The sequence below is a fragment of the Podarcis vaucheri genome (genome assembly GCF_965113315.1).
Source record: "Podarcis vaucheri genome assembly, chromosome: 2".
Classification (NCBI taxonomy): domain Eukaryota; kingdom Metazoa; phylum Chordata; class Lepidosauria; order Squamata; family Lacertidae; genus Podarcis; species Podarcis vaucheri.
The window spans coordinates 122,913,314-122,939,125 of record NC_138760.1 but is presented as its reverse complement, the minus strand read 5'-3'; the positions used below and the strand labels follow the sequence as shown (position 1 = coordinate 122,939,125).

At 48.3% G+C, this 25,812-nt stretch overlaps 1 protein-coding gene across 3 annotated transcripts in view; it reads left to right on the top strand.

Annotated features, from left to right (window-relative positions):
• Positions 1-25,812, top strand: part of LOC309524579 (uncharacterized protein) — a 55,263-nt gene that overhangs the window by 3,126 nt on the left and 26,325 nt on the right. For all 3 annotated transcript variants that reach the window (XM_082209250.1, XM_082209248.1, XM_082209249.1), the window contains exons 2-4: positions 18,187-19,117; positions 21,211-21,310; positions 21,895-21,989. In XM_082209250.1, the coding sequence (XP_082065376.1) occupies positions 18,431-19,117; positions 21,211-21,310; positions 21,895-21,989 (882 nt within the window). In that variant the 5' untranslated portion in view covers positions 18,187-18,430. The remainder of the gene's footprint in view (positions 1-18,186; positions 19,118-21,210; positions 21,311-21,894; positions 21,990-25,812) is intronic.

The window sequence follows — 25,812 nt, the reverse complement described above, 5'->3', positions numbered from 1 at the left end:
CCCCCTCCCCCGGCGGAGAAGCTGAGCGGCACAGATGAGTGCTCTGGCTCTTGCCAAGTTCAGTGAGAGCTGGGGTGCAGCGGTGGGGCAAGCGAAGGAGATGGCAATTCCCGTTTCACCACAAGTGGCAAAATGGATCTGGCCGCCCCTGTCTGTAAGGGTGGTGGAACTGGGAGAAGGGAGTCCTGAGTTTCCACAGGTTTATAAGGGAGAATACGGTCTTTCAGATAGCACTGCCCAGCTGAGGATGGGGGGTGGAAGTAGTACCGTGATTTTCCTCCTTCTTTCCGCCTCTCGGGTCAGATCTGGATCTGACCCTGGACCGGAGCTGCTGCGGGTGGGTGCGAGTTGCGCGCTGGAGCCAGGGCTGTGCAGCCCCCCCCCCCATGCTATGCCGCTGCCTGGGCCTGTGTGCATTTTGTTTTTTAGGGAATATAGCTAAGCATGTGGTATAAAAGGCAAGTTCAGTCCTTTTAAATTAACTGGTTGTTGTTTAAGCAATGTGGTTAGCATTGAACTGCCTGCAAAATTGAAGGTTTTTCTAAATCAAAGGCCATTCAGTGGTATAGTAGACACTTTGCATGTAGAAACTCCAAAATTCAATCCCCATCAAACTCTATATAATATTTTTTTTCCTCCTGATGTTTCACTGGAGCATTTGTTTTCAGTGTTAAATTTACTTAAAATGTTTATTTTAAAACATTTGTAGCTTGCAGTTCAAACCCCTGAGGATTTGGTAGCTTTGATGAAAGCTTGTTGCGTTCTGTATACAGATAGCTAGAGGCTCATAAGGCTTCAGAACATAATTGTGCCTTGATTAGTGAGTGGCCATTTTGCAACTGACTTAGTGAGCGGCCATTTTGTGACTGGCTGACTCAGAGCAAGTTGCTTTCTGGCAAGCTCCTGCCTTTCGGCTCTTGGCAAGGAATACAAGAGATAACTCTGATTAAGCAAAAAGAAAACTAGGTGGGGAGAAACATTGCTGCCTTTTGTGGACTTTTGTAATCCCTCTTATCTCAAGTATTCAGCTGTACGCCAGGCTGATTAATAGGCAGAGCACACTGGAATTTAATTTGTTTTTCCTATCATCTTACAAATCAGGTTTAAGATCATTTTGTTTTTTCAGTGTTTGGCACAATCTTGGCTCTTGTTTCAAGGATAGCAGATCCTTTCTTCAAAGATTTTGGGTTCTGGACGGTTAATAAATATCTTGAAAAGCTGCTTGCTTTTATAGAGTAAGCATTTCCTGGCTGGCCTTTGAAGCTGATATTCATTCCTCATGTACTGCTGTAGCATTTCCAGAAGTTGTTTCAAGTTTGTGGTTCAAAGCACTCAGCTACAACAGGGATGGGCAGGCTCTAGACCCATTGATGTGGGCTCCCCCCCACCCCGCATACACATAATTGCCTAAAATGGGGAGTTGCCTGTATTGGCTCATCTGATGGAAGGGGAATCTTCCTCGTGTGAGACAGTCCCAGAGGGTTTCCTTGCTGTATTGATTGGTGGCTTTCTCAGAGCATTTGGATCAGGCAAATATCATTGCCATGTTTGGGCTGTGATTCCTAGACATCTTGATTACTGGTGTTGGTTTTGTGTACAGTGGTAACCCCAGTTACGAACGGAATCTGTAACCGAGGTGCCTGTTCTGCGCATGTGCAAGTGGCAAACACATCTGGTTTTGCCGCATTCACAACCCAAAGTTTATGTTACCCGAAGGTAATGTAACCCGAGTGTCCACTATAGTTTTTTCTGTGTGTGTCTATATGCTGCGCTTTTTTCTCTAGGGTGGCTTTTTCCAGGAGTAGACTGGTTGGTTTGTGGACTTCGCCTGGGGCACAGTGGCTGCATCAAGTATGATAGTCAAGTGAGAGACAGGCAAACAAACATACCAACCGACAAGCAAGACACATAAAGGAATCAACAGGTAATCATACATGACACAGACGGGGTGGGACCAGAGAGGGTGGCGGGAGCAAATTACACGCGCACAAAATAACAACAACAATAATTTATACCCTGGTCATCTGGCTGGGTTTCCCTAGCCACTCTGGGCGGCTCCCAGCAGAATACAGTCATACCTTGGGTTACAGGCATTTTTTGGGGGGTTATGGACCCGCCGAAACCCGGAAGTACCAGAACAGGTTACTTCTGGGTTTCAGCAGTTGCGCATGCGCAGAAGAAGAGTTTGGATTTGATATCCCGCCTTTCACTCCCTTTAAGGAGTCTCAAAGCGGCTAACATTCTTCTTTCCCTTCCTCCCCCACAACAAACACTCTGTGAGGTGAGTGGGGCTGAGAGACTTCAGAGAAGTGTGACTGGCCCAAGGTCACCCAGCAGCTGCATGTGGAGGAGCGGAGACGTGAACCTGGTTCCCCAGATTACGAGACTACCGCTCTTAACCACTACACCACACTGGCTCTCGAAGCACCAAAGTGCCGAATCGCAACCCGCGCGTGCACAGACGCGGTGCTGCGGGTTGCGAACGTGCATCCCGCACGGATCACGTTCGCAACCTGAGCGTCCACTGTATGAATAATAATTTAAAAATGATAAAACACTACACATTAAAAACTTCCCTGTAGATGTATAAGATCTAGATATATGGGGGAAAGGGTGGGTGCACGTATGCATGTGTAAAAAAGTTAAAATAATTTTTTTAGAGGACCTGGACCTCTATTGGGGCTGGGCAGTGGGGTTAAGGACATGATTTTCACCCAAATCAGCTGTCGCCTCAGCTGGTCTGAGGGCCAAGGAGCCTGTCAGTGGTGGTTGCTACTCTTGCGCTTCATTGAGGGGAGAGATGGCAAGTGCGCTGATTAGCTGGTGAGCAGCATTTCTTGACCTGCAAACCCAGCCCTCTTGGGTTTAGAAAAAAGAAAGGGGAAACGGGGAAAGGAAATTGGGGTGGGTGGAGAGGAAAACCAAAGAAAGCAATAGACTGAGGGGAATAAGACTCACGCGAACAGCATGTGGCTCATCCCTGCCTATATATCTAGCCTTCCTGGCGGGGCGGCCGCCACCAACCTCTCTGGCGCTCTCTCCCCCCCGCAGGTTGGGGGAGGGAAAGAAGGGAAGAAAGAAAAGGATGTATAAAACTGGTCCGTTGGCACATGCTCCTCCGCCGCTCTGGCTCCTCCAGCGGGGCGACTGCCACAGACCATTCCACACACACCCTTCTGCAGGGCATACCAGGCCAGAGGGCAGTGTGTTTCGGGGTCAAAGAGAATATGGGTGTGGGACAGAGGTCGTTCCCAATGTCCAGCCTCATGGGAGTCGGAACCCCAAGCTGTTGTGTGACTTCACTCCCCTAGCGTTTGTGGGTGCTCGTAAGTCCCATTTGTACCAAGGGATGGATTGGGTTTCACCCCTTTCACCCCTCGTTTGATTTGTGGTTTTTGGCGTGGTTTTACACCTGGGATGTTGGGTGGTGTGGGAAAATCTGGCAACTTCAGTCTTTCCCAAGGTAAAAAGAATAAGTTCCAGTTTTCAGGCTAGTTCAGACACAAATACATTGGGATACATAGAGACGTGGGTGGTGCTGTGTTCTAAAGCACTGAATCTCTGGGGCTTGCCAATCAGAAGGTTAGTGGTTCAAATCCCCGCGATGGGGTGAGCTCCCGTTCTATCCCAGTTCCTGCCAACCTAGCAGTTTGAAAATACTCCAGTGCAAGTAGATAAATAGGTACCGCTGTGGTGGGAAGGTAAACAACGTTTCCATGAGCTCTGGCTTCCTTCACGGTGTTCCATTGCGCCAGAAGCGGTTTAGTCATGCTGGCCATATGACCCGGAAATCTGTCTACAGACCAATGCTGGCTCCCTTGACCCGAAAACGAGATGAGTGCTGCAACCCCATAGTTGGATTTGCCTCCACTTAACCATCCAGGGGTCCTTTGCTGTTATCTTTTTACAGAGGGATCAGGGATGACTCACACCCCGGCCATCACCTCTTTAATCTTATACCCTCAAGCAGGAGATATAGAAGTATAATCAGCTGTACTAACAAGCTAAAAAATAGCTTCTATTCTTGGGCTGTTAGGCTGTTGAATGGAAAATAACATAGCGCAACTGACTTCTGAGGTGGTGTGTTGTGCAACAAGCACCCAGAGTGCAATGAGATTGAGTGTTTGTGGGAGGGGGAAGGCTCGTTTAATTTCATTGTACAGTCATAAAGTAAAGGTAAAGGGACCCCTGACCATTAGGTCCAGTCGTTACCGACTCTGGGGTTGCGGTGCTCATCTCGCTTTATTGGCCGAGGGAGCCAGCGTACAGCTTCTGGGTCTTGTGGTCAGCATGACTAAACCGCTTTTGGCGAACCAGAGCAATGCACGGAAATGCCGTTTACCTTCCCACCAAAGCGGTGCCTATTTATCTACTTGCACTTTGACGTGCTTTCAAACCGCCGACCTTCTGATCAGCAAATCCTAGGCTCTGTGGTTTAACCCACAGTGCCACCTGCATCCCATTGTACATTCATACCTTGGGTTAAATGTGCTTCAGGTTGAGTGCTTTCGGGTTGCGCTTGGCAACAACCCGGAAGTAACGGAATGCGTCCCGTTACTTCCAGGTTTTGCCACTCGCACATGCACAAAATGATGTCACACGCGGAAGCGGCGAATCATGACCCACAGAGGCGGGTTGCGTTTGCTTCTGGATGTGAAGCTGTCAGCTTCTTTGGTGATTACTCATAGCCAAGTAAGATTGTCTTCCACGAACACGGTCCGTAAGTGACTGTGGAGGATAGTTCTGGATTCACACATCCTTCCACAGTGGGGACATGAGTTTCTGGGCTGGAGTTGGTCTTTTTTTTAAAAAAAAATAAATAATTTTTATTAAATTTCCAGTTAACAAACCAATCATATCACATTAATTCCAAATTACACCAATACATAATAAACTCCAAATATTTAACTGAATTTTAAATTTTTGTTGGGGGTTCCCATGCTTCGAGTTCAGAAAGGATCCAATCATCTCATATTTCTGCTGCTTTGATGTTCACAAGTCCCATCTTTCCATCTCTTTATTGTTATCCTTTACAAATCCCATCATCCAATCCTCTTGTTGTTATAATAATAATAATAATAATAATAATAATAATAATAATAATAATAATAATTTATTATTTGTACCCCGCCCATCTGGCTGGGTTTCCCCAGCCACTCTGGGCGGCTTCCACAGAAACCCAAAAAACACTAAAATATCATACATTAAAAGCTTCCCTGAATAGGGCCGCCTTAAGATGTCTTCTGAATGTCAGGTAGTTGTCCATCACCTTGACATCCGATGGGAGGGCATTCCACAGGGCGGGCGCCACCACCGAAAAGGCCCTCTGCCTGGTTCCCTGTAGCTTCGCTTCTCGCAATGAGGGAACCGCCAGAAGGCCCTCGGCGCTGGACCTCAGTGTCCGGGCAGAACGATGGGGGTGGAGACGCTCCTTCAGGTATACTGGGCCGAAGCCGTTTAGGGCTTTAAAGGTCAACACCAGCACTTTGAATTGTGCTCGGAAATGTACTGGGAGCCAATGTAAGTCTTTCAAGACCGGTGTTATGTGGTCTCGGCGGCCGCCCCCAGTCACCAGTCTAGCTGCCGCATTCTGGATTAGCTGTAGTTTCCGAGTCACCTTCAAAGGTAGCCCCACGTAGAGCGCATTGCAGTAGTCCAAGCGGGAGATAACTAGAGCATGCACCACTCTAGCCAGACAGTCAGCGGGCAGGTAGGGTCTCAGCCTGCGTACCAGGTGGAGTTGGTAGACAGCTGCCCTGGATACAGAATTGACCTGCGCCTCCATGGACAGCTGTGAGTCCAAAATGACTCCCAGGCTACGCACCTGGTCCTTCAGGGGCACAGTTACCCTATTCAGGACCAGGGAGTCCTCCACACCAGCCCGCCCCCTGTCCCCCAAAAACAGTACTTCTGTCTTGTCAGGATTCAACTTCAATCCATTAGCCGCCATCCATCCTCCAACCGCCTCCAGGCACTCACACAGGACCTTCACCGCCTTCACTGGTTCTGATTTGAAAGAAAGGTAGAGCTGGGTATCATCTGCATATTGATGAACACCCAGTCCAAACCCCCTGATGATCTCTCCCAGCGGCTTCATATAGATGTTAAAAAGCATGGGGGAGAGGACGGAACCCTGAGGCACCCCACAAGTGAGGGCCCAAGGGTCTGAACACTCATCCCCCACCACCACTTTCTGAACACGGCCCAGGAGAAAGGAGCGAAACCACTGTATAACAGTGCCCCCAGCTCCCAACCCCTCTAGACGGTCCAGAAGGATGTTATGGTCGATTGTATCAAAGGCCGCTGAGAGATCCAGCAGAACTAGGAAACAACTCTCACCTTTGTCCCTAGCTCGCCGGAGATCATCAACCAGTGCGACCAAGGCAGTTTCAGTCCCATGATGAGGCCTGAACCCTGATTGGAAGGGATCCAAATGGTCCACATCCTCCAGGCGTGCGTGGAGTTGTTCAGCAACCACACGCTCAATCACCTTGCCCAAGAATGGAAGATTTGAGACTGGGCGATAGTTGGCCATACTGGCCGGGTCTAAAGATGGTTTTTTAAGAAGCGGTTTAATGACCGCCTCTTTCAGCGGATCTGGGAATGTTCCCTCACACAGAGAAGCATTCACCACCCCGCAGAGCCCATCGCCCAGCCCTTCCCGGCTCGCTTTTATAAGCCAGGATGGGCAAGGATCAAGGAGACAGGTGGTTGGTTTCACGCGTCCAAGCAGCCTGTCCACATCCTCGGGGGTAACGGATTGAAATTGATTCCATGCAACTTGACCAGACAGGGCTCTAGCACTCTCCCGCCCCAGCCCTGCTCCCACGGTGGTGTCTAGCTCCTTCCGAATATGAGTGATTTTATCTGCAAAAAACTTTGCAAAATCGTTGCAGGAGATCTTGGGGTCTTTACAAGGCCCCGGTGGTAAAGGTGGTTCCGTTAAATTGCGGACCACCTGAAAGAGTCTCCTGCTACTATTTTCTGCAGATGCAATAGAGGCGGTGAAGAAAGTCTTCTTCGCCGTCGCTATCGCCACTTGGTAGGCTCGACGTTGAGCTCTAACCTGTGTCCGGTCAGATTCGGAGTGAGTTTTCTGCCACCGACGCTCTAGCCGTCTCAGCGATTGTTTCATCGCCCTCAGCTCCGAAGAAAACCACGGGGCTGTCCGGGCTCCATGCAATCGGAGAGGGCGCTTCGGAGCCAGACAGTCGATAGCCCTGGTTAACTCCGCATTCCAGCGGGCCACCAGGGAATCAGCTGAAAGGCCATCAACATGGGATAAAGCATCCCCTACCACTCTCTGGAAACCATTTGGATCCATTAAGTGGCGGGGGCGGACCATCCGAATTGGTCCCACCTCCCTGCAGAGGGGAAGGGTCGCGGAGAAGTCCAGTTGCACCAGGAAGTGATCTGACCATGGCACTTCTTTGGTTTCATTTTTACTTAGTGTCAGATCACCCACGTCGCTAGAGGTGAATACCAGGTCTAAGGCATGTCCATGACTATGAGTTGGGCCCAACTTATTCAGGGACAGCCCCATGGAGGCCATGCTTTCCACGAAGTCCCGAGCGGCCCCTTGTAAGGTCGTGTCGGCATGGATGTTAAAATCCCCTAGGACAACCAAACTAGGTGTCTCCAGGAGAACATCCGCCACGACCTGAAGCAGCTCGGACAGGGAATCCTTGGTGCAGTGGGGAGGTCGGTACACCAAAAGGAATCCTGTACTGCCCCTATTGCCCAACTTCCAGAACATGCACTCAGAAAACTGGGTCTTCCCAGTAGGACGCCTGATGCAAACTAATGACTTCCTAAAAATCACTGCAACCCCCCCTCCCCGCCCACATGACCTGGGTTGCTGTGCGTAAGAGAAACCTGGTGGGCAAGCGGCAGCAAGGACAGGCCCATCCGCCTCATTCAACCAGCTCTCTGTCACACAAGCCAGGTCAAATCCTCCATCCACAATCAGGTCGTGGATGGCAGTGGTTTTATTCATCATTGACCTGGCATTACACAGCAACACCTTCAGGTCATGTGGGTTTCCCCTGTTGATTCCAGTATCCATCTGGTCAAGGCCAGACCCGGAGGCAGGGATAGTCTTCAAACAACGACTAAACCTGCCTCCTCGGTAATGACATGGTCTGGTCTTAGCGTAACTCCGCCTCCTGCCCATGATCACCGAGATCGGATGTCCCAGAGCTTTCCCCCCTGTGGAGCTTGTCCCAGCCATCGTGTTGGCTGGGGCCTCACTCCCAGGCAGCCCTGATCCCACCCCTTAAAAACAAAACACAAACTATACAGAACCAATAAAACAACAGAAAACAAAAACAGAACAATTATACAAAAATTAATCCCCAACCAAATATCCATTACACCCACCCACCCCCAACAAAGGAAAAAAGGAAAAAAAGAAATACAAATTTAAATTGCCACCGACTGCTTGAGGACATTTTAAAACACATTGGAACAGGGAAGCAATTGCAGAGCACTTCCCAGCTTCCCCCAAAGTTTGCTCCAAATAAGGGCCTGGGCCACGCCCCCTGGGCCTGTTGGAGAAGGCCCTGGAAGGGAGCAGGCCCTGCAGTCCTCACCCAGCCGATGGTCCGAGGCTTCCCTGCAGCAGGAGTCCCTTTATAGCTGGGAGAAAGGGCCTGGGCCACGCCCCCTGGGCCAGTTGGAAAAGGCCCTGGAAGGGAGCAGGCCCTGCAGTCCTCACCCAGCCGATGGTCCGAGGCTTCCCTGCAGCAGGAGTCCCTTTATAGCTGGGAGAAAGGGCCTGGGCCACGCCCCCTGGGCCAGTTGGAAAAGGCCCTGGAAGGGAGCAGGCCCTGCAGTCCTCACCCAGCCGATGGTCCGAGGCTTCCCTGCAGCAGGAGTCCCTTTATAGCTGGGAGAAAGGGCCTGGGCCACGCCCCCTGGGCCAGTTGGAAAAGGCCCTGGAAGGGAGCAGGCCCTGCAGTCCTCACCCAGCCGATGGTCCGAGGCTTCCCTGCAGCAGGAGTCCCTTTATAGCTGGGAGAAAGGGCCTGGGCCACGCCCCCTGGGCCAGTTGGAGAAGGCCCTGGAAGGGAGCAGGCCCTGCAGTCCTCACCCAGCCGATGGTCCGAGGCTTCCCTGCAGCAGGAGTCCCTTTATAGCTGGGAGAAAGGGCCTGGGCCATGCCCCCTGGGCCAGTTGGAGAAGGCCCTGGAAGGGAGCAGGCCCTGCAGTCCTCACCCAGCCGATGGTTATCATTTCTTCTTAGTAATCTCTGAGTTATCTCCACAAGCGAGTTGAAGCAAACATTATTATAGTCCTGTGTGGGTTTTCACGCTGATCCAAAAGTCCTATTCAAACAGCATGCGGCACCATTTCAACAGTTCCCATAAATTACAGTCTAAGCATCTGCTCATTAACTTTCCCAGACCAGTTGCTCCATAAATCAGCCTTTCCAGGGGAGTTGTAGCCAATTCAGCCGTGGAATTCAGATATGATAACAAAAACCGTAGCATTTCTCCCCCTTTGACTGTAAATCTTGCAACCAAGTCTGTCTCATAATGGCGGTTCCCAATTAGAACTGCGTTACACCAAAAGCCTTTCATCTCCTTTCCAGATCTTCTGCAAAACAAAGCCTTTGGTTAATAATTTTGTTTCCACACAGTTTATTTCCCCATCTCACTTGCTATCAATCATGTGGTGGTTCTTCTTATAGGGGGGGGGGTTGTTAGGTAAATCATATTGAAAAAGAGAAAAGTTCCCCCCCCTTTCCGATCCGTTTCAACATACCGACATAGCTGTGCTTCTTTGATGTAGTCTTCTGTTTGGTCCAACCTGTCACTCAGCTTCTCAGTGGTCGATTTAATTAGCAATCAGTACAGCCTTTCCTTCACTCGAAACATGTGCATTTACACTTCTCAAATCTTGAGCAATGCAACTAGGATCGCCATTAGAAGTAGTGTCCAGGAGATCCAAAAACTCACTCGAGGGCTTTCCGTCCAGTGCCCCCCTTCCTTCTTTCAAACTCGAGGGTAATTTATTGGCAACCGCGGATGAGGCAGCATTTTCCCATCCCCTGGGAAAATTCGGGAGGCTAATTTACTCCCATCATTAGCCTCTTAATTACCTCGTGTGAGCCGGAGAGATGGTATTGTCGACCATCTTCCAAAGCGCCCTTAGCGGCCCCCCCCTTCCGGGCTGGAGTTGGTCATGGTGAGGGTTTGCTAAGTGTGCCTTTCTCAGCATGTTTCTCCCTTTTGTCCTGAATTCGAGTAACTGACACCTTTGCTAAAAGGCTGTCTTACAATTGAAGCGTTCACAGGCCAGTGTTTCCAAGTTGTTGGTCTTTATACTACATTTTTAAAGATTGGCCTTGAAATAGTCTTTAAACCTCTTGTTTTTGCCACCAGCATTTCACTTTCCATTTTTGAGTTGGGAATAGAGTAGTTTTGGAAGACGATAATCAGGCATCCACACAACATGACCAGTCCAACAAAGGTGATGTGGAAGAATCGACACTGGTGATCTTTGCTTCTTCCAATACAGTGGTACCTCTGGATGCGAACGGGATCCGTTCCAGAGCCCCGTTCGCATCCTGAAGCGAACACAACCCGTGTCTGCGGGTTGCGATTCACCGCTTCTGCATGCGTGTGACGTTATTTTGAGTGGATGCGCGAGCGCCACAACCTGGAAGTAACGCGCTCCATTACTTCCGGGCAGCGGCGTAGCGTGAGTTGTCAGCACCCGGGGCAACGCAAGTAACTTGCGCCCCCTAACCCGGGGCAAGGCACGTAATTTGCGCCCCCCCTAACCTGCGAGTTGCTGCTGGCGCTGCCGCCCAAACGACGTCGCTTGCCCGGAGGAGGAGGGGGGCAGAGAGGCGAGGAAAATGCAACGGCCCAGCAGCTGCAGCGGAAGCGGGGCTGTGAGGAGGGGCTGCCTGGCGCGTCCTCCACGGCGAGCGCTGAGAGCCGCTGCCTGCCGGGCGCCTTCAGCCCGGACGCGCGCACAGCTCGTCGGTTCCGCGAGACATGCGGCTCTGCTACCGCCTGCGCCTGAGGCTCTTCGGCGACTCTGGAGGCAGCGAGCGCGCCCCCCAGATGTTGCGCCTGGTGCGGCCTGCCCCCCTTGCACCCCCCACGCTACGCCACTGCTTCCGGGTCGCCTGGGAGTGCAACCTGAAAATGCTTAACCTGAAGCTACTTCAACCTGAGGTATGACTGTACACTGGCATTAGTTCGCTTGTCTTTCAAAGTGATGTGTAAAATTTTTCGGCGACACCACTGATGGAATCTTTTCAGGAATTGGAGATGGTGTTTATAACTGGTCCATGTTTCACAAGCATACAGTACAGTTGGTACAGTGGTACCTCGGTTCTTAACAAAATCCATTCCGGAAGCCCGTTCAGCTTCCGAAAAGTTTGAAAACTGAGGTGCGGCTTCCCATTTGTTGCAAGAGCTTCTTGCACTCAGTGAAAGCCATGTCGTGTGTTCAGGTTCAAAAAACATTTGAAAAAGGAAGCATTTCCAGTTTTGTTGTTGTTTGGGAACCAAAATTTACAACAATGGAGCCGTTCGGGAACCAAGGTTCCGCTGTAGTACAGTGGTACCCTGGTTCTCAAACTTAATCTGTTCTGGAAGTCTGTTCCAAAACCAAAGCGTTCCAAAACCAAGGCGCACTTTGCCATATAAAGTAACGCAAAATGGATTAATCTGTTACAGGCAATTAAAAACAACCCCTAAAATAGCAATTTAACATGAATCTTACTATCTAACGAGACCATTGATCCATAAAATGAAAGCAGTAGACCAGACTTCAATCTGCTACTCAGTATAAAAAAATGGGAGTGATTTCCCTATTGCCATTGGAGGGATGAGTGAGCGGGGTGTGTGAAGGGGGAGTTCAAATGGGAAAGGAAAGGGAGACAAGTTCTCTGAGGAGCCAGTTGGTTTCTCTCCCCGCCCCCCAGACCAGCCTTTCTGGATCCCTCCCCCCAGCCCCTTCTTCAGGGCTGGCCGTCCCGCGCCCTGTGAGGGGATACTGTGGTATTCACTTCTGGGGCCGAGTTGTTTGGCGTTGCTCTGGGGCCTGGAGTGGCGGCTGCGGGCGACACCCGGTACCGGAGGAGGGGGTGGTTGCTGCAGTGGCAAGGCCTTCCCTCGCTCAGCGCCAGCCACTGACGACACCTAGAAGCAAAGAAAGGGATTCTGGATGCTGCAGCCACGATGCGGCAGAGGGACCCAGTGCCAGGGAGCGGAAGCTTGGCACAGCCTTTTTTCGCTAAGCTCCAGCTGCGGCAGCGGAATCTGTCAGCGGAGAAGGGGGTCTTGGATGCTGCAGTCACGGCGGCAGCAGAGGGACCCAGCACCAGGGTGTGGCAACTTGGCACGGCCTTCCTTCGCTTAGAGCCAGCCAAAGCAGCGGAGAAAGGGGATTTTCTGCTGTGGCTCGCGCTGAGCGAGGGAAGGCTGTGCTGAGCAGACAAGGGATGTCACTGCTTCTCCCCGGCGCTGGGTCCCTCTGCTGCCACCGTGGCTGTAGCATCCACAAACCCTTTCTCTGCTGACAGATTTCACTGCTACGGCTGGCGCTGAGCGAAGAAAGGCCGTGCCGAGATGCAGCATCCAAGACCCCCGTCTCTGCTTCCGGGTGTCGCCAGTGGCCAGTGCTGAGTAAGAGAATCCCAGGTCGGGCGGCAAGCGAGCAGGCAACGGAAGTGTGGCAATCAAAACTGGAGTGCACCCCCCCCGAACGGAGTACGTTTGGATTCCAAAAAAAGTTTGATAACCAGAACACTCATTTCCCGGTTAGGGTTCCAAGTAGTTCGTGAACTAAGCTGTTCAAAAACTGAGGTACCACTGTACAATAGCTTTGTAAAAGGCATTTTGGTTTCCCTGTGAATGTCCTGGTTCTGAAACACTCTGCACTTCAGTTGGGAGAAAGCTGCACTCACAGAGCTCGAGCTGGGTTTCTGCTGTCGAGCACTTAAAATCATGTCCACTGTCCCCCTGGAACAGGGGTCAGCAAACCTTTTCAGGAGGAGCGTCCCAAGAGCCTCCCCACCTATGCCACTCACGCCGCTGATGCTGCCTCGTCTTTGGCAGCATTGGCGTCCTCTGTCTTGGCGGGGCACAGAGCCCATGCCGCTGGCCTGGGTAGCGTAGGCAGCCTCCACACTGCAGCGGTTTCCTTCCCGCTTGGCCGCTTCCTCCTGCTTGGCCACCTTAGCGGGAAGGAAGGGGTCGTACCCAGATGCCACTGGTCTGGGTGGCGGAAACAGCCTTCGCGCCGCTGACGCTTCCTTCCTGCTCGGCCACCTCAGCGGGAAGGAAGGGGTGGCGCCCAGAGGCATCCATGACTTCTGGTTGGCTGCAGGAGCTTCCTGCAGCCAATCAGAAGCCGTGCCAGCGGCACTGCCCGCCCAGAGGCATCCGTGGCTTTTGACTGGCTGCAAGAGCTTCCTGCAGCCAATCAGAAGTTGTGCCGTGCTGTGTCACGGAAGTCAGTCTCAATGTGGCAAGGCCTCTGCGCTGTGCCTGTTTAGCGCGGGGACTGACTGAGCGGGCGGCAGGGTCCGCAAGGTTCGCAAGCTGAATTAATGAACCCGATGGGCCATATCCGGCTTGCGGGCCTTAGTTTGACGACCTCTGCCTTAGAAGGTCAAAAAGCATTTTGGAAGTTAGGAAGGGTCACCTCGGATATTGTTAAGCTCCCCAGCTGAGAGTAATTTTTTTCTGTAGTGTCTTTTATCAGCATCCAGTGTTGGTGCATAAGCTCTTAGAATAGTAGCCTGTTGGTTTTCAGCGAGTTTTATTCGAAGGGTTAAAACTCGCTCAGGTTACAGACTCTGCTAACCCAGAAATAGTACCTCGGGTTACGAACTTTGCTTCAGGATGAGAACAGAAATTGTGCTCTGGCGGCACGGCAGCAGCAGGAGGCCCCGTTAGCTAAAGTGATGCTTCAGGTTAAGAACAGTTTCAGGTTAAGAATGGACGTCCGGAACAAATTAAGTACTTAACCTGAGATACCACTATATAGAGATCCTTGTAAATAACTCACTTTTGAAGACCATTCCAATCCTCTTTCGACCTACAACTAACCTCTGGGCCCATAACCTGTTAGGAATCTGGTATCTCACATACAGAGAGAGCGAGAGCGCAGTAGTGTGGATCTTGGTCTTGCTCTTGCATGCAGCAAAAAACTACACAGAAAGGGTCAGTAAGGTCCATATGCTTTTACAGCTGATGAAGTAACAGATACAGTGGTACCTTGGGATGCGAACGGGATCCATTCTGGAGCCCCGTTTGTATCCGGAATGGAACGCAGGATGCGTCTGTTCGTGCGCGGGTCGCGTTTCTCCGCTACCGTGTGTGCGTGTGACATCATTTTGAGTGTCTGCGCATGCACGAGCGGCGGAACCCAGAAGTAACGCGCTCCTCAAACGCGCAACTCGAACGTGCTCAACCCGAAGCGCATTCAACTCGAGGGATGACTGTACAGCAAACAACTCTGGACAAAGTTGTGCAGTGTAAAAAGAATAAGTTCCAGCTTTCAGTCTAGTTCAGACACATCTACATAGAGAGTTTCCCCATTGCTCTAATTCCAAGACTCCAAAAGCACAACTGACACACATTAATCACACAAATGTAGCTTGAGTTCTGTGACATTACCACAGAAACCGGCTCATTTGACCTTGCACTGGTGATTTCCTCGCTCATTGGGAAATTAGCTCCTTTTCATGCTCATCTATTCCAATATGTTGGGTGTTGGGTGTTGGGTGTGTGCACCACAAAAGCTCAGTGGTTAAATTCTCCACAGGAAACAGCTGTTTAGCAGAGTTGTTTTTATTAGGCCAAGACCAACACACTATTTATAGATCTTACAAGTCATATTCTTTCTCTGAGCCCAGAGCAGGTTCCTTGCTTCAAAGTCCTTGCCCTGACAGAGTCCACAAGTCCTGAGATCAGCTGCTTTCAAAGCTGCTTTCCTGCAACTCTTTACAAAGTCTTCAGTTTTCCACACTACTCCATACTCTGTGCTATCCCATACGGAATGCTGTAACTTGAGCTCCTAATCTACATGCCAGTTCTTCATCTGATTACTTTTTTTTTTAATCCCACTACATTTCCCCCCATTACATTTTTTCTTTTTTCTTTACTTCCCCCCTTTTATGCCCACTTGTGCTCTAAACATCTTGGAACCTTAAAGCAAGAGGGATGTGTTCCATGAGGAAACACTTCGGATTTTCCTGACAGATTTTTTCTGGAAAGTACAGATAGCGATAGCGAGTGCGTCTCATCTTGACAGGAATCCTGTTCCACAGAACAGGCCTCCCTTTCCCAGACTTTGGCTGTGAAATAGATTTACCTCACACAATTCACAAACACCACTTCATTTTTTTTAATTAAAAGGGGGGTTGTGGGCTTGTTTTTAAGAAAGGAACTAGGACTGTTTCCAAGTGTTTTGTTTTGTTTTTTTGCTGATAACTGACAGGAAAATGTGGAATAAACAGATTTCCAAATGTTTCCTGTTGTGTTCATATGTGTCACTTAAAATTATTACCTGGGAGCATTTGGATTTCAAACCTTTTCAGGCTATGGTGTATTAACAGGCTTGGAAATACAGTGGTGCCCCGCAAGACGAATGCCTCGCAAGACGGAAAACCCGCTAGACGAAAGGGTTTTCCGTTTTTGAGCTGCTTCGCAAGACGATTTTCCCTATGGGCTTGCTTCGCAAGATGAAAATGTCTTGCGAGTGTTCCGATTTCCCCCCGCTTCCCCCCTTTTTCTTAGCCGCTAATCCGCTAAGCCTTTAATAGCCGCTAAACCGCTAATAGCGATAATCCACTAAGCCGCTAATAGGGTTGCTTCGCAAGACGAAAAAACCACTAGACGAAGAGACTCGCGGAACAGATTAATTTCGTCTTGCGAGGCACCACTATAAATAGTTGTTGGAGATCTTGAAGTTGCAATAACTTCCATCTCAGAATGGAAATGGTGGCATTGAGGCCTGTTTTCCTAACTGACTTGTTTTCCTCAGCTCTGGTTCTCCATGACCCTCTTTCATTCTTGGCCAACAGCTGGCCCAACAGGAATAGTGTTTTGGGTAAAGCTTTTAATAGGATAGAGGTACATTAGTGGAGGTGTACTACAAAAGGTATTGTGGTTTGGTGAGGGGGATAGCACCCTTCGTTGTTAGTGCAGAAGGAAACCTTGTGGCTAAGGTGGAATATTTTTGAAGAACCGGCTAAACTCCAAAGCAATACATCAACAAACGTGGAGTCCCTGCAGTGGCAAAACAAGCCTCCCTCAGATTCTCCCCATCTCACAGCACTGAGGCTGTTTTTTTTAATCAGTGACCCATTTCTTTGCCTTTTCCCTGGCAATGCAGAATGCCCTTAACTTTGCTGTATGTGAAACAGCAACTATCAGTTGCTTCAGATTACAGTGGTACCTCCAGTTTCGAATGGGATCCGTTCTGGAGGCCTGGCTGCATCCCGAAAACTTCGTAACTGGAGGTGCCCTTCTGTGCGCACGCACGACACGATTGAGTGCTTCTGCGCACGCATGTGTGGTGAAACCCGGAAGTATACACTTCTGGGGTTGCTGCGTTCACAACCCGAGGATTTTATGAGGGTCCCCTGTACTTGCAAAGACATATCTTTTTGCTTAGGCTTTCCCTGACATATTACTGCATTTCTCTCTTCATCCTGCATTTATTTGTTTCTAGAATGCTGTTTTTATGATTCTGGCTTTTTTGTACTTGGGTTTTAGGATTCTTTTTAATAAAAAAAATACTAAGTGGCTTATAAATGTGTTTTAGATAAATAAAGTGAATTATTGAATCTGCTTTCAAAGCTGCTGAGGGTGCAAACATTCAGCAGGTGTGAAGGTTTCAGCCACTGGACGAAAAAGAAATGTGCAAAAAGCATCAGAGCAGAGCCAGTGAAAAAGGGAAAACAAAATGGCTGCTCTTGTCTTCCTACAATTGCCAGGGAAAGCCAAGAGCAAACAAAGAGGAATTGTGCAAGGGAAGCTTTTTCCTGGTGTGACGAATTGTTCTGTGCCTGTTTAAAAGGCAATAAAACTTCTCAGCCAAACAGAGACAAAAGGTTTTAAATTATTGACTGATTATCACCTCCTACACATTACAGGAAGCTATCCATATTGCACATATAAGACAAAATGCAATCTATAAGTTTGCTAAATACTATTATATGTTAAATTTAACCTTATTCCAGCAGAGTCCTAATTTCTGTGAAAGCTTTGTACAAACTTCTATTTTTAGCGGTTTTGTCCATATGTCTGCAAACACTTATTCAGTAGCACAGTACACCAGTTCAGTTTCACTTTGCTGAATCATATACACGTTTAAACTTAATGTCAATATGTTTTGTTCTCTTGTGCATCTCTGCAAAGCTAATGCATGCTTAATTGTACACTTTTATAGCATTTTGCACTTGCATGCCTATGCCAGGTAACAAGCTTTTAAAGCAAGTTACCACATGACATGCAGGGGACAGATTTATGCACTTGAGTGCTACAGATTTCTGCCAGATTCTGCTTCTTGCTAAACCAATCTATGATTGATTACACATGATCACTATGCCTGATGTGGACTTCCAGCTCATCAGAACCTTGTGCTGAGACTTTTAAATTGCAGTCGACTGTGCTGTTCGTGTATCTGATTATTTTTTTTGACTGCACACCAGTCTTTTTCAGTAGGGCAATCTTCTAAATATTCCTACTGCACTGCTTATATCTGTTCTTGAAATATTACTCAAAATGCACAGTGAACTAATTGTGCATCTGTACCTTTCAGGCTGTTGAAAAGCTTTGCTTTCAACATTTTTCTGAAAATCAGTTACCATAGGAGTTTTAACAATTTACAATATGCCACGTTCAGTGCTTCTAACGATTGGATCTTGCCTTTTAATTCAGACAAAAGCTTTCATTGCTTTCATCTTTACTTTTTCAGATTCAGCATTCTGATCGGCTTGTGGATAAAAAGACAGTGTCATCTACATAAAACAAAACCAGATTCTTGCAGCTGTACTATGGGAGGGGGAAACAATTTCTGCCAACTTGGGGAGAATTAATCCTTTTTTCATGTTCCTTAGCAGGGAGATGTACTTCAACAACATCCAGACAACACCATAACGTGCTACTGAAATAAATAACAAAAATAAAAATTTCTTTTTCTTTCATGCAGGCAGGAATTCCACTTAACTTCCAGAAACACTCCCCCATCCCCTCTGGCCTCTTCTTTAGATGATGGTTTTGAAGAACAGACCAATTGTTGAGTACCCTGGAAGTTGCTATTGAAATATTGGCAGGACCAACTTTTTAATATCGCTTCGCAGGTGGGGCAGGCAGCCCAAGACCAGGACAATATCTCAAGCTATCAGCAGGCACATAGCTGTGAAATTTGGGTTTCCTAAAAGCAAAGAGCAGATATGGAGAAAGCTTCGGATGGCTCGGGCAAAGTCCCCCAAATTGTACAGGTTATGTACTTTAAAGGGCCCCAAAGGCCTGCTTCTCAGCCGCCTGAAACTGGGCTGCCCCAGCAACAGGAAGCTCAGTGGCAAGAATTCCTGAATGCACTGCAGCCGCCTCACGCGGGAAGGGCAAATTCATTGCCCACAGAGCAGGTGCCATGGGACGATGCCAGGACATTCCTCTCCGCCTTTGAGCAAGTTGCCGAAGCCTGCCGGTGGCCGCGAGAAGAGTGGGTGGGCCGCCTTCTGCCGGCGCTGAGAGGCGGCGTGGAGCAGTTCTTTTGCCAGCTGGATCCCAGGGACAGGACTGACTTCCTGAAGGTGAAGATCGCCCTCCTTCGAGCAGACGCCATCCGCAGGGAGTCTAAGCGCCAGCACTTCCGACAGTGCCGCTACCAGGAGCTGGAAGGGCCGCGAAGAATTTACAACCAGCTGAAAGAACTCTGTCGCCAATGGTTGAAGCCGGACAAGTACACGAAGGATCAGATCCTGGAGTTGATAATCCAGGAGCAGCTCCTGGCCATGTTGCCACCTGAAGTCCAGAGCTGGGTGAAGGAGTGTGGGCCAGAAGACTGTATTGAGATGGTGGCTTTGGCAGAGGATTTCCTGATGGGGCGTCGCTCTGCCAGGGCATGGGTCAGGCAGGTGAGAGATGAGTATTTAATATTCCTTGAGTGCCCAGTGGGTGGGGAGTGTCCAGAAGAACATGGCCTGTGCTGTGCTACTACACATTTGCCACTTGTTAACCCCCTGCCTGTCAGTTTGCAGATTTTTTCAAGGTGACTTACAGGCAACACCAGAAGCCTCCCAATATGGCTGTTTGTGGTAGATGGTTGTGTGGGAGTGAGGAGACAGGCCAGCTGAAGCAAGCTTGGTGCTCCGGTACTTACATATATGTTTCAGACAGATTTTTAAACCTGTAATCAGAGCTTGCATAAAGAAATATTTGGTTTGATTTTGATTTGTATTAAGCAACTTGGAGGGAAATGGCTTCTTCTAGATCACTGGTCTTTGGCTCTCTCTCTCTCCTTGCACCTACCTTAAATGGTAGTGGGAAGTAGATACCACTGTTTTTGGGGGAGGGGCAGTAGCCAATATGGCCGATGGCCAGGGGCGATAGGAGTGTAGCATCAGGAGGGTTCCCATGACATTCAGACTGTGATACTCGTTTCAGGCTTTTTGAGCTGTCAATACATTGCAACTCCTCGGCCGCCACCAGCACAGCACACCTCGCCCTAGGGAATCACAATGCATTGCCAGCTCAAAATGGCCTTGATCAGCTGAGAGACAGGTGGTTTAAGGAAGCCTGCTTCACAGCTGATCAAGCCCCCTGCCTCCGCGAGCCGAAGGCAAGGGGCAGCTTGTTTAAACTACTCTGCTGAGGGTCACATGCGCAGCTGCCCGCACCTCAGCAGAACAGGTTAACGCCCTCCCCCCCTGGGGCTTGATCAGTTATGGGGTGGGCAGGTGGCTACCCACCCCTCAGTTTTTCAAGCTCCTGTACCGCTCTAGCTCCCTCAAGCAGGAGCGCTATAGGGTAGGACTAGGCAGTTTCAGACATTGTGATATATCATTACCTCGCAATATTTAGCTGCTGATATATCACAATGTTGAAAACCACCTATTGCTCAGCCCTAATGGAAAAGCTGTAACCCACCAGATGTTGGACTTCATCTCCCATCAGCCAGCACGGTAATGGGCTGGGGGTGATGGGAGTTTGAGTCCAGCAACATTAAGAGACTCTCACAGGTTTCGCCATCCCCGTGGCAACACTTGTCTGGAGGACTAAGAAAGTAGAACCAGTGAAGTCAGTTGGCTCTACTGATACTATCCTCCTAAATTAAGTGGCAGAAGAACAAGGTCTTGCCTATGAGACTTATCCAGATCTTACTGCTGTTGGCCAACAATGTCCAAATTAAAAAAATAATGGAGGTGGAGGGAGGTGGCAGCTGAAAAGCTTAAGAAGGTGCTCCCTGGATAATTAGGCTTAGTGGGATACAGTGCTACATTTTAATATTGATACTGACAGAAACTTGATGGTGAGGATCCTCTTGTGGGGGCATGCTCCCTTTTCTCCCTTGCAGGAGGGAGAACCTGTTCTTATTTACTATTTAGTTCATGAAATTTACTTTCTGCTCAGTTTTAAAGAAAAAGGACAGCCTCAAAGCTGTTTACAAACAGATCATCGTTAAGAAAAAAAAAATTATCTCATCAACTTTCTAAGTATATCCTATCATCTGTGCACCGGTGATGCCCCAGACTTGACTTGCCGTAGTCAGTGTTTAGTAAACAAAAGCTACCTTTCTTTTGGAAAGAATCAAGACCGTGTTTAATATTTCCTGTTCGTTCCTTTTTGCAGTAATAAGAGTAAGCCAAAATAGCCTGGTGGTGGTGGTGGTGGTAAAACAGCCCCACTAATTAAAACCAGGTGTTTATTAGTCTTTGGTGCACTAGTTAATAATTTGCAGATTTAAAATGTACAGTCCAGGTTAACTGAATTCAGGATGAATCCAGACTCGAGTCATACTTGAAGAAGACCCACTGACTGCAGTAGTCACCTTCCCCATTAATTTCAGTGGGTCTACTTGTGAGGATGAGCGACAAGGAGTAGACAAGGCAGCCACATAAATTAAAACGTTTTCCGTTTTGACGGGGGGGGGGGATGGAAGCAAGAGGGCACCACCGTGGTGCCGTTTATCTGTAGGCTTCCAATGACTCATCTTTGTTGCTTTGATCAGGTGCCAGGCACAAACTCCCTGGAGGCAGAGGTGGCTCTGCCAGATGCCGCTCAAAGACAGCTCTACACGGGGGTCAGCCCGAATGTCATGTCTGCAATGGGTAAGGAGTTGGAGACGCTCTTCCTTTTCTGGCAGTATGGTATAGAATGCTCTAGGTAATCCACCCCAACATGTTTCAATTTATGATTCTATGATTCTATGGATTGTGCTTCAGGGGCCACGGGGACATGATAGAGGGGGAGGGGCCAAAAGGTTCTCCCCTCTATGTGTGAGGGTAACCACACCTGAAAAAGACAGGTGAATGAAGGGATAGAGGAAACCATTCCACCTGAAGGCCAGGTTTATCAAATGCTTTAGAATAGGATGAGATTTGTTTAGAAATTTGCCACACTACCCAGATGGCAGGAAGAAAATACGAGTTGATCTAACAACATTAATGCATTCTTTTTGTTGTGAAATGGGTGAGGGCAGTGAGAATACTGGGGAAACCATTGTTCTTTTTTCCATTATTATACCAGTTGGTTGTATTGATCATGTCTTGTTTGGGTGATTCCCATTGAGGCATCTGGTTGGCCACTGTGAGAGACAGGAGACTGGTCCGGATGGGCCTTGGATTTGATTCAGCCAAGCTGTTCTTAATTCTTCTTTGTTTTTGATGTCTTCCCCCGCTCCTGTGTTTTGCAGCCAATGAAATGGCATCCATGAGGAACTCTGCTATGGGAGTACCTCCTGTATTAACTCCTGACGGGCAGGGAATGACTGGTGTTAGGCCAACTGAGGTATGTGAAAGTTTGATAATGGTTTCATTCAAGGCTTCTTCTTTTTGGCAGGAACTCTCAGGAGCAGAGTTCTGGAACCCTTTCCCCCCTCAAAAAAGTCCATTTTATTACAGTCGTACCTTTGTTCTCAAACAGAATGCATTATGGGAGTCCGTTCAACTCCTGGAACCATTCAAAAACCAAAGCATGGCTTCTGATTGGCTGCAGGAGTGTCCTGCAGCTAATCGGAAGCCGTGCTGGACGTTCAGCTTCTGAAAATCATTCAAAAAACGGAACACTCCCTAGTTTTGATCTTTTGGGAGCCCATAGCACAACTGTATTATTATTATTATTATTATTTAAACCTGACTGGCTGGCTCTCCACTCAGCCAATTGCAAGCGGGCAAGGGGGCGGCCCACGAGGGCCTAGCAGTCCTCATTTTCACCACGTGCATTTTCCTGAAGCAGTCCTAGTTTGTTTCCGCTGCCAGCTGACAATTGCTAAGGCTCCCATTTTGCACAGTAGAGCCTGCGATCCCAGATCAGGTGAGTGCGGTGATGAAACAGTCTGAAACAGATCAGCCGCGTTGCATCAGCTGAACTTCTCGACCTGGAATGAAAAACACGTTAGACATCACAACATTACAGCTTTTCATTTCCACAGTCCAGGTGCTATGCGCCTTCAAGGAATCTCCACTCAACTGGTGGATCAAATCCTTCTGTGGTGTACACGTGGTGAACCAGTTCCATCTTCCACAAAGGTGTGCCTCCACCTCAGAATCTAGCACAAGATTCTTGCACCTCTGCTCTGGAACACCTAGTCACCACCTCTGCGCTGAAGCTCTGCATCTCTGGCCTTCATGTTGCAAATGCTGCAAACTGTCCAGGCTTTTGGAATCTCGTCCAAACTTCTCACAGTACAAACTTTCCACTGCTTCGACCGCAGCAGCGCCACCTGCTGGTTGCAGTGATGGTTCAGATGACGTCACAGTCAGTTCCCCTTCCATTCTGGAGAGTCCTCCCCCCAAACAGGAAACAATGCAACTTCCCTCCAAAACGCCTCCAAACACGACTGGAGGAAAAACGCCGGCCCGGGAGGGTTGCCAGCTTCCCAGGCACTCTGGGGCCATTCTCCAGTGGTTACTCTCTGGCTGGAATTCTCCCTCAGTCCAGAGAGACTGTTAATAAGCGACTCCTCCCTTGTGAGAGAAGCACACTCACTTTCTCCTGGCACCGCATCACAGAAGAAAGAGAACAGTCCGTAGTCGACTGCTACTTTATTAAGACTGTACAAATCATGTCTGCTCGCCTGAGCAGTACAGCAAAAGACTCTGCTGCTGCTGCTTTTTTAAAAAAAATATTACAGAAAAAAGAAAAAATTGGAAATAACACTACAATACATAAAAAAGAAGAAAAAAAGGGAACAAAGCATAAAAACCAATACAGCAAAAAAATTAAAAAAGAACAAAAAAAGACACAAATCCCATGTTACATATCTTTAACCTCCATTTGCTTGTTTCATTGACCTCCTCACACCTCCCTTTTTGTATTCTTGTTTAATTAGTTATTTCAGCAAATTCTTTCCATCTTTCTCAATTTTTATTGAATAATTTATCTTAACAATTTAACCTATTAATTAATTCAACAAATCCTTTCCATCTTTCCCCATATTCTGTTATTCAAATTACCTTAATTTATTTAACCTTATCTTACCGTAAAATACCTTAGAGCTTGAAACTTAATACTCAATTATACAAAACTCCTTATATCATTTCTACTAAAGCCATATAGTTTCATTCCAACATTTTCCCTAATATTCATTAATTTTAGGCTAATTCCCTAAATAAATTTTTTCTTTATAAATTTTCTTCCAGTCTTCATCCAGCGTCTCTTCTTCCTGGTCTCGGGTCATGTCAGTCCTTACTGTCCATTCCATCTAGTCCATCAACCTGGTAATCTTGTATCCGAGGCTCTTAAGTCTCTTCCATGTCCCTTCTGCAGATCTTCTTCTTGTTTATACCTGCACTTTTCTTTGTCATTTGTTAGTCTCTTTCTTAATTTCTTTCCTTTCTCATTGAGGAGTAGGTCTCTGGGAAGTTCCAGCCTAAGATTATCTCCATCTCCCTTCATCAAACCCGCCCATTCCCCACAGTCCCACTCCCCACAGTCATCAATGTAACCCAAAAAATATTTAAGAGCATATTTCAAAGTCCCTCCGAAGTTAAGAACCTCCTCAGCTCCAGACTCCCCCTGGCCCACTCCAACTTCAATCTTCAAAAACAGCGGCTTATGCTCCTGCGGGGCCTCGGATCTCTCCATTTGTATTATTTGAGGTGCAACCGCAACTTCCTCCATTATCTTCTGCACTTGCCCCATCAATACAGGTTCCTGAGTTGGTCCCTGAATGGTTTCTGTAGCAATATTCCCTGTTTGTCCACAGTTATTGACCACAACAGTCATCAAATCCGTTTTCTCATTCATCAGATCCATCTTCTCATGCATCTGTTCCAACAAAGCACTTGTCTTGCATAAAGCAAGCACCAAAACCTCCTCCCACTTCATTTTTTCGAGGTCAAAAGGACTGGTCCCACGATCTTAATCTCAAGCTGTAGAGTCCTCAAGTAGACTGCAGCAACAATTTAACAAGCTCCCTCTAGAGGAGACAATTTCTATTTGTATCCATCTTTTTAAGGCAAGTCCAACAAAGGAAAATTACTTTCATTTTTCAGATATTTTGTTTCTGTAGAATGCAAAAGGCAACATTGGAATCAGTTTATTTCTCTTCTTTAGCTATCTGTCAAAGTATTCCATTCACAGTCAGTGAACCTCTCCAACAATTTCTGTCTCTGACCCCCCGTTCCCAGGTTTGAGACAGTGGAAGCTTATCTTTCTTCGCTTCCTCTCCTGCAGGGTTAAACAAAGATTCCCCTCCCCTTTTCTCCTGCTTCCAAGGGGTTTTTAGTAGTTATAAATGAAGGAAATTTAGACTTTTTTAACGACTTTCCAGACTTTAGCTTACAAGGTTTTTGCTTCAGTCTATGTACAAAAAGCGGAAGGCGGACTTCCTGTTTGAACCTTCCCACTTCGGTGCCAAATTAGGGTATTTCTTGATCCAATTTTCCGTTTCTACTCACGGGTACTTGTTTTAAATCCAATTGTCCACAGGAAAGTCAGCGCTCTCCGGCAATGGCTGTGCGTCTTCACTCCGTGAAAATAGCAATCAGTTTGCAGCACCGCGCCGCTCACCCCACTTCACTCCGGAACCCCGAAATGGGGTTTCCCGTGAGTAGGAGAGGCGCTCCTGGTGCCCTGCCGAACCCCACGTTCCCAGGCTTCCTCCGCCTGGGATTTCTAGCGGGTCCCGCCATTCGCTGATGGCGCTAACCCGGAAGTCCGACTCTGCTTCTATCCAGAAGCGGAAGACCAACTCCCAGTAACTCCACCCGGTTACACAGAGAACACTGAGAACTGGCTGAGACTTCCTGTCTCACACTCAGGGACATCACATGATGTCAACAATGTAGCTGCTTGCTCGCAGCTGGTGGGAACTGAAATCCCAACACGTTGGGCCTAAGGAAACAATGCCTCCCAGATCATGTGGGCATCTGAGACAGCAAAGTCCAGCCGGCATCTTCGATAGTCCGTCGCCATCTTGGAACGTCCAAGTGTGTCGCAGATGAAATTCCTGCCGAGCACACACTCTGGCTGTTGGCATCAGACACAGCATCAAACTGCTTTTGCAGCTTCGGGAACAAAACCACTGCTCCTCCACATTCCCAAACAACACAGGGAATGCATCAGAAGATTCTGTCTTCTCAAAGTTCATGCCTGCTACTTCAACGCA